This window comes from Bos mutus, chromosome 6 (genome assembly GCF_027580195.1).
Source record: "Bos mutus isolate GX-2022 chromosome 6, NWIPB_WYAK_1.1, whole genome shotgun sequence".
Classification (NCBI taxonomy): domain Eukaryota; kingdom Metazoa; phylum Chordata; class Mammalia; order Artiodactyla; family Bovidae; genus Bos; species Bos mutus.
This window is the reverse complement of record NC_091622.1, coordinates 1,108,826-1,123,686: the sequence shown is the minus strand read 5'-3', so window position 1 is coordinate 1,123,686 and position 14,861 is coordinate 1,108,826. Positions and strand designations below refer to the sequence as shown.

Sequence of the window (14,861 nt, the reverse complement as noted above, 5' to 3'; positions counted from 1 at the left end):
GTTGTAAATTTATATTCAACTACTGTGAATATGGTTACATCTGTGCAAAATAGTCTTTGACATTTTCCAATTGAAAGGGTATTCTTAAAGGATTCAAGAAAAAGTGACCCACTTAAGTTGCTTTCTATGGCTGTGTCTACCCAGGCAAAATGAAGTGAACAGTGAAGCAATTATTTGTGAGTGGAATTGATTTGAACAGTCAACCTGAATAAGTCAGACCCAAAACACCCTCCCTTTCCTTCTCAATGGCAGTATTCCACCCACCCTCCCCCATGGTCTGGAAATTTGTCTCTATTCTCTATTTCGCCTACATAGACAGAATCATTATGCAGGAAATAAATCATGTGTTTTTCTTCATTTTGGATTGGCTCAGACAATCTCTTTTCCCTTAATTATTATTAACCATATTTCTGATTATGCAAAGAATCTGAAATTTTAACTGGGCTTTTCCTAGGAGAACAGTAAAGGAGTTCAGAGTTGCCTGAAACTTCTCACACTTTTTGTATTTGAGGCTTTTGACTCAAAAGCCCTTTTCCAAATCAGAAGATAATTACTGTTTGGGTGGCGGAAGGATGTCAGAATTTAATGAGCATCTCTTATTTGACCCTGGTGTGACACAGTGCACAGATGAGAATTTGGTTCTTTTTGTGTTGCTGATGATTGCTGCTTCTGTCTGCTCTCCCCCCTCCATTTTTTTTTCTTTACCTGTTTACTTACTTTTTTCTTTTCATTAGAAACATTTCTGGGAATCTCCAAACACAACTATCATTCTAATTTTTTTTTCCAGAATATAGAAGGAAATTAATATTGTGGGAAACATAAAGAGATAAAAATTTACTAAGGAGTTTAGTTGTCTACAGGTTAGGGAATTGGGGGGAAATGCTCTTGTGGAAGGTTAACTAGAAAACCAATGAGTCATTCAAATTTTCCTGGAAGTAAAAATGACTGTATACTTCAAATCTTCAAGAAGACAGAAATTCACCTACTACAAAAGCACATGAGTCTTTTCCTATCAATTACAAGCAATAAGGCAGTCCAGATCACATAAAATCATCACAAAATAAAGGTCTGTATTTGAAACCAGATTCCAAGTCATGTAATGGCTACATTTTCAAGCAGTATTCAGTTAAACAAAATCTCAGTATAAGGATAAAAATTACAGAAACTCCTAGAGTTCATTTAAAAATAATATTTCATGTTTCATGCTTATTTCTAAGCCTGAATTAAAGCCCATGCAATAGTGTTTGTAAAATTATGATATATTCACCTTCTTTTGGCAGCTGCCCTGGAATATAAAACTGAGGCTCACGTCACTTATCCAGTGTTATTTGAGACATTTAAAAATAAATGAGGAGATGAAAAACAGAGATGATCTCATATCCTCTCTTAGTTTTTTCATGGACCAAAAGGAGCCAAGAGCCTAGGTGTCTGAGTGAGGGTAAAGTGGAGTCAGACTGCACCAGATCCAGTATTTCTTAGCATCTTGTCAGGGTGCTTGTCAGGAACTGAAATTTTAGGCTACTTTCAGTGGTCTGGCAGCCCTGTAAAATACTCCCTATTGGCTGGTTGTTAGAGAAAATGTTCCTGAGTTATTTTCAGGTGGTAATTGAATAATAGAACAAAAGCTTTGTGTTCACTGTGTCTTGGGGAGAGAGGTAGAGGAAGCAGGGACCAGCATCTGGAGCAGGAAGACAGACCAACCTCCTGGGTAAAGCTGAGACTACTCTTTTCTAAGTGGGTAAATACAATATTCTGGCCTTGGACCTATATTTTGAAATTCAGGTCTATAGTTTATATTTTGTTTGTCTGTGTTCAGTCGTGTCTGACCTTTGCAACCCCATGGGTTGTAGCCACCAGGTTCCTCTGTCCATGGAATTTTCCCAGCAAGAACACTGGAGTGGGCTGTCATGTCCTCCTCCAAGGGATCTTCCCAACCCAGGAATCAAACCCACATCCTGAATTGGCAGGCAGATTCTTTACTACTTGATCCACCTGGAAAACCCATCAGTTCAGTTCAGTCGCTCAGTCGTGTCCGACTCTTTGCGACCCCATGAATCGCAGCACGCCAGGCCTCCCTGTCCATCACCAACTCCCAGAGTTCACTCAGAGTCATGTCCATTGAGTCAGTGATGCCATCCAGCCATCTCATCCTCTGCATCCCCTTCTCCTCCTGCCTTCAATCTTTCCCAGCATCAGGATCTTTTCAAATGAATCAGGTCTTTACATCAGGTGGCCAAAGTATTGGAGCTTCAGCTTCAACATCAGGCCTTCCAATGAACACCCAGGACTGCCCATAGTTTATATTTATTTCACTGCAATTCATTTGACAGGTTTCCTGAGGTTCAATATCTAGCTGTTCTTAATTGGCGTACATCTAGGAGAAATTCCAAGAGAAGAATCCCAGTGCGCCCTGTCTTCTCACTGCCTCTCTAGTCTAAACTATGTAAGCAATTTAGAACAGTTTCTGCAGAGGAACAGTACCAAAGGAAAGTTTTTCCCTGCTTTCCCATCCTGAGCCTCCATAAGCCATGCCCTCATGGCTGAGATTTCTTCCTTGAACCAGTGGAAAACATTCAACTTGGACATTTTTGTCTTTCGGTCTTCCTGTTACCTCCTGTGTGAGGGTTTTAAAAAAGAGCATTTGTTGATGATAAATTCTTTTATTTATGGGCTATAGTAAGTTTTTACAAATGTGTTTATACTTCTGCACATATTCAAAACACATCTGTTTCAAAAAAAAAAAAGTCAGAATCCCAAATTCTGACCAAACACTTAGTGGATGTAGGAGGGGATGGGTCAGGAGATGACAACAGTGATTAGGGAGATAAGGGAGCAACAGGTTTGGGTAGCAACTACTTTTGTGTTGCCTGGGTAATAAAGCCACATAGAACAGCTATATTTTTAACAGGCCACCGTGTTTGGCTTGCAGCGCATATTGCTATAATAATGGTTTATTGTTCCACACAGCCAGACGACCAGTGGTATGCTCCTGACCAGTTTCCGCCAGATGTGCAGCACAAGGCAAGTGGTAAGACCACAGCTGGATTGAGAATTCTTTCATGTTTACATTTCAATAGGATCTTTGGGGGGGATGTTTACTTGACATGCATTCACTTGGACTTGGGGAGGACCCATTATAAAGTTGTGTTGCATACGCAACTCTAACATGATGCGCCTGGAGTTAAATCAAACTCCTTTAGAAAAAGAAAATGCTTGAGTGCAGAAATGCATGGATCTCAGTTCTGACTTCTGTTCCTATTCCGTCTCAGAGTCAGTATTCCAGCTGGGGTTAGAGATTCCAGCAGAGCTCTGTTATACCAATAACAGCACAAAGTTCTGTGATTCTACTACAAAGTGCAGATGCACATCACTCTTTCAGGCTGAGGTTGCTAGACACATGCTTCAAATGTCACTGGCAGACAGACAGACAGACGAAACCAAAAGCTTAGGGCCGTGTTCCCTAATGACTAAATGTCAGACTCCAAGTTTAGGCCAGAGTTGCCCACAACACCCACTCTTAAGTGTGCTTGAAAACAGTAAAAAGTCACTTACAAAGTACTCACAAATAAGAATACTCTTTTGTCTTATTTTTCTCTGGTTTATCACGCTCCTCTTTCTTTTCAGAACCTGCTAGACATTCTGCTTCTTGCTTCTCTGCTCTCATGAGGCCACCCAGAAGTGGGCTGAATAAACTGGGCTATAATCATAATCCCACTTCTGTTCTCATCACATGCAATCAAAACTCAGCAATGTCTGCTACATGCTTAAAAATCGCAACGTGACCCACACCTGGAACTCTTTAAGTAGTTAGTATCCAGATACTGGAATCCATCTAGAAAAGCTGAAAACGAGCCATAGTCCAGTTTCAGGCCATGCTTGAAATGTTTTCTCCTTTAGTTCATATCTGAGGGCACAGAATTCTAGTTTCCAGTACAAGGAGTCCAGTAGGGAGTGGAAGTAGGGGCCAGGGATACCATATGTAGTTTCTCCGGTTGGGAACTTCACAAGTCCAGGGGCTTTTCATGGTAGTCTGCATAAACAGAGCTCCCTACAGTTGTGCAGTACACAACCTTGACAGCTGCACACAGAAGCAGTGGGAGTGGTAAAGGCCACAACTAACAGTAGCATTATGTAGAAGAAAGATAAAGAGTGAGAACTCTATAATAAAATGTCTATATATTTATCAGAAAACTGTAGTACTTTCTTTTTTCTTTTCTACTACTAATATAACCATTGTCTTTAATGAGGTTCTTGGGTTCAAGTCTTAATGGAGAACTTTTAATTGAAAAGCATGCTATTAACCATAATGGTTGTTGCATAATGTCTATGTTTTTGAAATCCATTATTATACAATAGCTGAGTTGCCACCCAATTATAATTTCCCATTTTATATTATATTGATCTGGAATGAATATTAAACATGTTTTCTCCTGCTGTTGCTGCTGCTAAGTCGCTTCAGTTGTGACCAACTCTGTGTGACCCCATAGACGGCAGCCCACCAGGCTCCCCTGTCCCTGGGATTCTCCAGGCAAGAACACTGGAGTGGGTTGCCATTTTCTTCTCCAATGCATGAAAGTGAAAAGTGAAAGTGAAGTCACTCAGTCGTGTCTGACTCTTCGCAACCCCATGGATTGCAGCCCACCAGGCTCCTCCATCCATGGGATTTTCCAGGCAAGAGTACTGGAATGGGGTGCCATTGCCTTCTCCATTTTCTCCTGAGTTGGAGTTTAATCACTAGACAAAAAATTATACAGTAGAAAATTCAATAATATCATGAAGCCATTTATATATCACTATTATATTCATCTTGGACAAATATCCTAGAACCTAATAACTATATAAAACAGGAATGAATTGTGATGACCTTCAGAAACTAAATAATATGCAAATATATAATTTTATAGTCAGTGTGTGAGACCAACTGATTTTTGTCTATTTGGTAAGAAATATAGAGCTTTGTGATGTAAAACATATTGTGTGACATGGTCTACAGATGTAAAATTACAATGAAAAATTAGCCTTTATTATGTAGCAACCTGAGTACTTTTAAAACATTGTTTTAATCTTCACAACAATGCTATAAAGTGGCCATTTTACAGATGAGGAAACTGATTAGGAAGATTTAGCCCTGGAATTAGATTTCAGGTACATTAAGACTTCCAAACCTGTGTTTTGAATCACATCCTATAGTGCCCTTGAAAACCTACCTCTCTCGCTATATTAAGCATTTTCTAAAATGATAGATATGAAAATGACAATTGGGGTCTTATCGTGGATAGTTATGGGACTAGTACCTAACCCTCAATAATTTCCTCTTCCTAGGAAGTCATAGCGTGCATTATCTGTGCTTCTCATTCGACATTTAGACTCTCACAGGTAAAAGACACAGTGCTATGTAAGAATGTGCTTAGTCGCTCAGTTGTGTTCAACTCTTTGCAATCCCATGGACTTTAGCCCACCAGGCTTCTCTGCCCATGGGATTCTCCAGGCAAGAATACTGGAGTGGGTTGCCGTGCCCTCCTCCAGGGGATCCTCGCAGCCCAGGGATCAAACCCAGGTCTCTCACATTGTAGGCGGATTCTTTCCTGACTGAGCCACCAGGGGAGCCCACTTAAGAATAAGTGCATAATAAATGTGTCATAAGATAAAAATCTTGCTTGAGCAGTCCTGGCAGAAACTGAAGGGATATTACCATTTGAAACCTGACCTCCATACCAACACAGCTCTGCAGCTAACTGTGGCTTGTCTATAGCAGGGAAAGGGTTGATCATGACCAGAGGACCATCATAGAGAGAAACTCCTTACTTAAAAATCTACCTGCTCCTCTTCTAGTTTCCAAAGCTGATGCTATTTCCAAGGTCAAGCCAGGTCTTGAGACTTGGCAGAAGCTCTGAAATCACCCTGTCACAGACATTGCATGTACCATTAATTAATTTCAGTAATGATTCTTGTTAGTTTTTGTTTCATTTAATTGGAAAGCTCCTTTTGCTTTGTAGAACCAATGCAGTTGCTCAGAATGCTTGAAAATAATTTTGTGGTATTGTTTAAAATATATAGGTTTTAAAATCTTTTTATTATAAAGATATTTCTATTGTCTCATTATATGACTAATATATTTATTCTCCACTATTCAAGAATATAGTGCTAGTCAATATGGCCTGTGTTTGGGGCCAGAAATACCAAAATTCAAGCAGTAGGAAGAAAATTGAGTAGAAAAATGAGACTCTTTTTGATAATCTATAAACAGAAACTATTTCTGAAAACTGCTCTAAGTTTTACTCAAATAATAAATACTTTAAATATTTTGTTTAAATAAAAAGGATCCTTTTAAAAATATGGATATTTAAATTAATGTTAATTAGTACATGTGCTTTATAGATTGTCCTAGTTCTTGGTTTTTATTAATTTCTTATGCTCATGACAGATCTATTTTTCTGACCCCAATATATTTAGGATATTTTTATCTTAGCATCTTCCTTTGTGATTCCTCTTATTATAATTTAACCTTAAATAGTGACTCTGATTTTTACACATGGAGCCTTCTGATTTTTCAAAGGTATAGTGGGTGCAAAAGAAAGTGAAATTGAAGTCACTCAGTCATGTCCAACTCTTTGTGACCCATGGACTGTAGTCGGCCAGTCTCCTCCATCCATGGGATTTTCCAGGCTAGAATACTGGAGTGGGTTGCCATGCCCTCCTCCAGGGGATCTTCCTGACCCAGGGGTCGAACCCAGGTCGCCCACATTACAGGCAGACTCTACCATCTGAGCCACCAAGGAATCCCAAAATATGTCGATCTTCCTATTAATAAATGAAGCTGGAAGGCCAGTATCAACTTTAGAACCCTGAGATTTCAGTCAGCTCTGTGCCAGAACACAGTGGCATGGAATGATCTGGGCAGTGCCCCCACCTGTGCCCTTTCACCCTCCCCCTGGGAGGGGTCTGGAGTGTGAATTTGAGAACAGCCCAGCGGGCATATCCCAACTTCATCCATATACCCCTCACTTAACAGAAGAGGACCACATGGAGCCTGGAAGCAGACCCAGGGTCGCCTGGCAGAGAACCTGTGGGTCTACCTGCAGGTGCTGGGGCTTGTTCTAAAGGGAGGCAGGCTCCCTTAGTGAAGGGGAGTCTGGCTGGAGGAGGGCCAGAGCTGGGTCCTCTGAAGACGGGAGGAGACACAGGAAAGGGCTCCCTGGCTGAGCAGTAAGGTCAGCAGGTATTTAGTACACATGGGACAGTCGTCGGCTCAGCCTTGCTCTCAGTTACAGCCGTGGTTATTTTAGAGTGCTTTGGGGACACACTGAAAAGCAAATCTTTTAGAGCTAAAGATTTAAATAAAGGTTTTCAAATCTTTGAGAGTTTCCTGGCTTTTTCTCTGCATAGGATTAAGTAATGGCATTTTTCTACTTTGAAGTCCACAGATGTTAATGGGTTACAGTTTCTGTTTAAATGTGTGATTTTACAAAGAATATTTCAATCTCATTTTATCCATTATCAGAATGAAATGCAAAATGATTTCCATGTTTCCAAAACAATTATGGCACAGTAGAGTTACTATAGCCTTGAAAACACATTGCTGCCTCCTTTCTGAAATGTTACAAGGCTATGGTTTTTGACTGTATTTTATGCTGATCACTTCTGTACCTTCCAAAATTCTCATATGGTGTAGAGTTAAAGTTTGTCTAATAAGCTGTTCAGTCCTTACATATTTGGAACGCGTGAACATAGGCATGCAAGGTTGTATTGTAAGCAAACATCATTATTTCTTTACAATACAGAAGATCAAAGCCCAACCATTCTAACTGGCCTTTACCAATGTCAAGTAATAAGTAATTAATAGAATAATGGCTGAATTCGTTTCCTAGGACGACCATAACAAAATACCACAAACTAGGTGTCTTATTGCATCAAAAATTTGTGCTCTCACATAATTTATTCTCAGAAGTAGAAGTCCGAAATCTACGTGTTGACAAGAGTCAAGCTCCCTTTAGAGCCTGCAGGGAGGGGAGGGTCCTTCCTTGCGTCTTTCAGCTTTTAGTCATCCCAGATGTTCCCTGGTTGGGACAGCATAATCTGAATCTGTGTCTATTTTCTTCATGTGGCTATCTTCCCTTTGTGTCTGTGTCTCGATTTTCCCCTTCTTATATATATAAGGACACCAGTCATATTGGATTAGGCTAATCCAGTATAGCCTTATGTTAATCTGCAAAGCCCCTATTCCCAAATAAGGACATGTTTACAGGGTAAGGACTTAAACATATCTTTTAAAGAGGGCACAGTTCACCCTATAACACTGACTATACGCCAGAAACTATTTTAGGTGCTTTATGTTTATTATCTCATCAAAACCTTATAGCAACTGTGTGAAATGAGGACTGCCGTTGTCCTGTTTTGCAAACGTGGAGACTGAGGAGCAGAAAGATCATGTAACTTGTCGAACCCCACATGGCTGGAACGCAGACACGCCCGCACAGTCGAGCTCCAAAGCCCACATTGTAACCGCTAAGCCATATCAAGTAAAATGTAGTAGTACCATACTTTGCACTATTGTATTTAAATAAATTCTGATGGTCTGTCCTGAAAGTCAGAATCTATATTTCTCAGTTTGTGTCTTTAATAGCTGTTTTTATATTTAAAAGTTACAGGTGATTTTACATTGGTAAATGGATTGGATTAGTTGGACTTTTACAGTTCCCAGTTGTATAAAGAGATAACGGACCAGTGTAAATAGCAAAAACTACTCAAGAAATGTAAGAAACAGCAGAAACTTAGAGACTATGCATTGTACAATTTTCAATACCAATGGACAAAACAATATTTTTCTTTTATAAAATATTTTACTTTCTTAGTGAATAGAGAAGAATTAATTGAAATTTAGAGATGGATAATTTTATGCCTGTTTCTAGAGTGTTAGAAAAGAGTTATAGGAGAAATGCCACCTCATCTTTAATACTCCAAAGGTCAACCTATCAGTAAACTAAGTGATTTTGCTACAAGAATACTAAATAGAATGCAAAAGTACATTAACATGTGCAGGAACATATGAAAATGTAAGTAGTAAATACATTCCTGCTGCTGCTGCTAAGTCGCTTCAGTCATGTCCAACTCTGTGTGACTCAATAGACAGCGGCCCACCAGGCTCCCCCACCCCTGGGATTCTCCAGGCAAGAACCCTGGAGTGGGTTGCCATTTCCTTCTCCAATGCATGAAAGTGAAAAATGAAAGGGAAGTCGCTCAGTCACATCCAAATCTTCTCCACCCCACAGACTGCAGCCCACCAGGCTCCTCCGTCCATGGGATTTTCCAGGCAAGAGTATTGGAGTGGGATGCCATCGCCTTCTCCGAAATACATTCCTAGACAAACACTAATCTTTATAAGCAATGGACTTTGGGATACATATATCACTTTGAATTAGTGCTTTTGTTTTCTTTGGCTATACACCCAGGAGTAGAATTGCTAGATCATATGGTAGTTCAATTTTTCATTTTTTTGAGGAGTTTCTATGTCATTTTCCGGAGAAGACAATGGCACCCCACTCCAGTGTTCTTTCCTGGAGAATCCCAGGGACGGGGGAGCCTGGTGGGCTGCCATCTATGGGGTTGCACAGAGTCAGACATGACTGAAGCGACTTAGCAGCTGTGTCATTTTCCACGGTGGCTATACCAACTAACATTCCCACCAACAGTGCCCAAGGTTTACCATTTCTCCACTTCCTTGCCAACACTGGTTATCTGTGGTCTTTTTGATGACAGTCATTTGGGCAGGTGTGAGCTGATTTCTCATTGTGGTTTTGATTTTCATTTCTTTGATGATTAATGATGTGAGCATCTTTTCATGTGCCTATGGGTCAAATGTCTGTCTTCTTTGGAAAAATGTCTATTCAGGTCTTGTGTCCATTTTCAATTGTTTTTTGTTAATATTGAGTTATATGAGCTATTTATATATGTTAGCTTTAAACCCATGTTATTCAAATCATTTGCAAGTATTTTCCTCCCATTCAGTGGCTTGTCTTTTCATTTTGTTGAGGTTTCCTTTGCTGCGCAAATGCTTTCCAGTTTAATTATGTCCCATTTGTTTAGTTTTGCTTTTGTTCCTTTGCCTTAGACAGATCAAAAAAAATATTGCTATGATTTATGTCAAAGAAGTTCTGCCTATGTTTTCTTCTATAAGATTTGTGGTTTCCAGTGGATATTTTTTTATATAATGACCACAGTTCTCAGAAAAATATTTCTTAAACATGGAAAAAGTAACTTTTCATCTTCCTGTTACTAAAATGTTAGTTTAGCATATATTTGAAATGCCAAATGCAGGGCAGCAAACATAAAACATTTAGCATACTAAATCGTTATCATCAATCAAGAAAACTCCATTTCTTGGCATTCATATGATTTTTTAATTCTGTTGCCATGAGTAAACTTCTTTATCTTCCCTATGGCAATCGTTTGTGGCATTTTTTCCTGCTCCTACTAAAATTCCAAATTTTTCATATTGGTTTTCATGATATGCATTTACATCTTACCAACTCTGATCTTTTCTATGGCCTTGGCAATAATGCACCCAGTATCATATTTTTAAAGTAGTGTATTTGGCAATTATCTCTCTGTGGGTTGAGTACTGAACCTAATAGTAACATATATAACTCACTTTCATAAGCAAATGCCAGAGCCACAAAAATGCTAGCAAGAATGAGGAGTAGTCCAGAGCATTCCTCCTCAGGCATGATCAGAACTAGGCCACAAGTGATTTCAGGAAATAGTACGCATATGTCAATGTTGAAAACAATAACCCTCCATTTGCCACCTCTTGATTTCGCAGTGTAAACTTGTGGGGGCTCATGAATAAAGTATTTCTTTTCTTGCCAGCCTCAAAGTTTATGTTAGCCCTAAGCCAGAAGAAAAGAAATGAATCTTTAATTTTCAATCTGAAGCATTTTCCCTTTGGTTTCCATAGGTCTCCCCTCAGAAAAGAAAGCCAGTCAGTAGACGCACACACCGGCGGAGGAGCACACAGGCCGGGGACAGCTTGGGGGAGGGCCCTCCGCCCGGTGCTTGCTGGGGCTCGTGACTGCCACCGCTGCACACCCCGCCTTCACTACGAATGCCCAGGAATGGCTCCCCTTGGCAGGAATGGAGGATGAGGCTGAGACAGCTGAGATCCTGATCGAGTCCAAGGAGCCAGAATTTACAGCCTATCACAGCTTCCAGTTTCCTGGAAATGAGATTTGGCTGATGAATTATGGGTGATGCCTCGAAACTCTCTTCAGTATATTGCTGTTGGACTTTCAGGAATGATTTCATGATTTTTCAGCTCCATTTGTGATGCAGTGATATTGTGTGTTGATTTAAATGTGTTCCCTGGGGGAAAAGTTTCTGCAGTTATAAAATTTTAACATTGTTCCCATTATTTTTGTAGAGGCTTAGGTCTTCAGCCAGTTTATCTAGATGCTATGTTCATGACTGTTCACCTCAGTGAACCTAGAAACAGAATTGAAGAGGTGTATATACTTTCTTAAATGGATTCAACCTAAAGAAAATAGTAAACTTGAAACTATAAACAAATCATTTAAGATGAGAAATTGTGAGCCTACTTCAGTTTTAGGTGGACTAGATTATGAAGGATAAAATCCTAATGTGATGGTGATGGCTTTGCTGTGTACATATGTATTTAGAGAAGTAGTTCAAAAATACATGAATTTGCAGTTAAATCTGTTTTCTTCCTGTGTATTTACATAATTACTAACAAAAAGCATAACTCTGTCTTCTCAAACTAATTAAAATGGAAAACAGATGTATCCAAATTTTATTGCAGTTAAATTATACAGTTACATGACAGATGTCTAAAGATTGTGCTAAGTCTGATAGCCTGCCAGACTCATCTGTCCATGGGATTCTCCAGGCAAGAATACTGGAGTAAGTTGCCATTTCCTCCTCCAGGGGATCTTTCCAACCCAGGGATTGAACCCGCATCTCTTACGTCTCCTGCATTGGCAGGTGGGTTCTTTACCTCTAATGCCACCTGGGAACCCCCAAATTCAATCCTTTGAGAACTTTTCAGCAAACACAGATCAACAATATTTACAGGTATGCTGTGCTGTGCTGTGCTCTGCTTAGTGATTCAGTCATGTCTGACTCTTTGCGACCCCAAGGACTGTAGCCCACCAGGCTTCTCTGTCCATGGAGATTCTCCAACAAGAAAACTGGAGTGGGCTGCCATGCGCTCCTCCAGGAGATCTTCGCAACTTAGGAATTGAAACCAGGTCTCCTGCATTTCAAGAGGATTCTTTACCATCTGAACCACCAGGGAAGCCTCCCTAAAGATTAAAGAGATTTAAAAATACTAAGTTCATCCATTTAATAATGATTCTGTTAGGACCAACTGGAGATCCTCTTTGTGAGGAGGTGTAAAGCAAGAGTGTGAGATTCATGAATATCTGTATTTCTCTAAATATCTAAAGAACACCAGGAGCATCAGTTGAAGCTGCAGTCAAATAAATAATCCAGAGATACACGTGGGAGTATCTAGCTCCAACTTCCAGATGTTATTCTGCTTAATTCCAGCTCAATGTTTTCTACTTAAACTTCTGAAAATACTTGAAGCTTTGTATAATAGGAAGATTAAAGGGTCTTATGAAGTAAAATACTTTCAACCTCAGTCTTTGGTTGCTTAATTCTTAATGATTCTTGAGAAAGAATTATCCTTTCCTTACTAAAGCTTTGTTTTACTAAAGCTTTGTTTTTTCTACTACTTGTTAAAGAGACAAATCATTCCTGGCCAATACTTGAGTGTAAGTGAATCAGAAAAACAACAGTTGCTTCCTAACATTTTGCTATATTTTTGTAAATTCCCATTTCCTTGAATTAGTTAAAAAGTCATTGTAATCCAACTTCTAGTATTGGATTATGTTTGCTAACTGAGGTGTTCCGACCAGAATAAAAATTGAACCTATATACAAGAAGTACTCCTTGATTGGCTTGTTATAGGTCAATTCAGCAGCAATAATACATGATTTAATTTAGTGAAGATATCCTATTACTAATTAGCAAGTTGCCAAACATTGGCAAGATTTTACAAATGCTAATGTACTGGGAGAAAATCCAGTTTAGGTGAGACCTAATTTCTTTTGAACTCCCAGTGGGTGACGGCAAAAGTACAAAGAGGACCCTTGCTCAGAGTACTACTGCAAATCCGAGACCGACTTCCACACCCCTCATCTGCAAGCCAGCCAGCCCCTCCTGTCCCTCTCCCTGAATCATTAGGGGACTCCTTGTGAGGGTCATACCCCTAGGCTATGCACTTGCTTCTTTATCACACACAATGTTAGAAACTCCATGAGGAATAGCCTTGTTCCTTCGAAAGCAGAGGAAGTCACAGCTCACAGTCTCAGTGTCCCTTGCTTTGGAAAAGTAAGACCAGGCATATTTTAGATTTTCAATGATCACAGAGAATTTGATCTTTGACTTGAAGGTATCACATTAAAAGAAAAGCATATTCACTTTGTCATGGTTGTGGGGTGATGTCAGAAGACCTTCCTTGGAGCCTAGTTGGGTCTGGGAGTGGGGCCAGCTTCTAATGCTCACTCACGGGCTCAGAGGTTTTTAACTTCACTTTCCTTATCTGCAGAAAAGACTATTTCAGACTAAATTTCTAATATTATTAAGCATGGGATATCTTCCAGATGATTTTCCTTAGTTCATTTACTGAGCTCCATCACCAAGCAGAAGAGGCATAATGATCCTCTTGCTACAGGTGATTGATCAAAATGTGGCAAGAAAATGACAGAGCCAGGATTCAAATCTTCTCCAGGGCTGCCCGGTTCTGTGCATGCTCTAATCCTGCTTCTAAATTATTCCAGCAAGTTCCACTTGTTTTACAGTTCTTTTGGTCTTCATCAAGTGGCAGTACGAGAGCATATTTCTTAGGAGAAAATATTTTTATAAAAATGCTACATATTGTATAGAATTTATGCTACCCCCTGAGTAAAGAGAATTATCTCATGTAAGCTCCTACATAGAAAAAGAAAAATAAACGTTTAATGTTAAAATGCATTAAAGGTACAACTATGGGCCTTGTGGGTTGCTTTCACACACTGACACTTTTTCACATACCTCAGTCACTGGTAGAATTGAATCTAAAAGACATATATCTCCCAATTCCACCATTAAATTTAACGATTATTCTTTAAATACCCACTTGTTTTAAGCAATGTCCAGGCAGCTCAACATATCTCACGCTTCTTTCTCTCTGCACTAATTTTGATTGAGTCCATGTCTGAAGGGAGGACAGACTCATTTAGCAGCCATTACTCTCCCCAGTGTAAGATCTCTTTGCCTTGTCTCATCTCTCACTTTTATATTGATCTTCCTGATCACCTGCATGATATTACATCCTGGGAAGATATAAAATCAGTTGCATTGCTGCTGCAACTCTACTGTGATCTGGCTTAAGCTTCAAGTACAAGCTCAAAAGAAAAGAAAAATACTTGCTATAATCCTAACTTTTACTTTTCAATAATTTTAGAAATGATTTCTCTTGCCTACTTTCTTTTTTGTATATATACCTCTTCACTTTCATCAGTCTCCTCTCCAAGGGAGAATGGTATTATGAGGAAACAGTTACACCTCCAGCCTTTGTGGTTCCATAAAAAAAGGAAAGTTCTGCTAATACACACATGCCATACACACACCCACAGACACTACAGGCACGTGTGCACATGCGCGCGCACACACACACACACACACACACACCCCACCTCTGCCTCCCCATCCTTCCAGGCAACACTGTGGGCCTCCGGTTTCTCTGTCTGTGGTTGGGTAGATAGATTCAAATGGAAAATTTTCCATAATAAAGCTATTTATTT

General features: G+C 39.6%; 1 protein-coding gene across 1 annotated transcript in view; it reads left to right on the top strand.

The window, feature by feature from the left end:
- The window catches only part of TNIP3 (TNFAIP3 interacting protein 3), a 44,359-nt gene extending 30,661 nt beyond the window's left edge, over positions 1–13,698 (top strand). Inside the window, exons 10-11 of the mRNA XM_014478703.2 lie at positions 2,968–3,028; positions 10,955–13,698. Of these exons, the coding sequence (XP_014334189.2) occupies positions 2,968–3,028; positions 10,955–10,986 (93 nt within the window). The 3' untranslated portion in view covers positions 10,987–13,698. The remainder of the gene's footprint in view (positions 1–2,967; positions 3,029–10,954) is intronic.
- Positions 13,699–14,861: the final 1,163 nt, after the last annotated feature.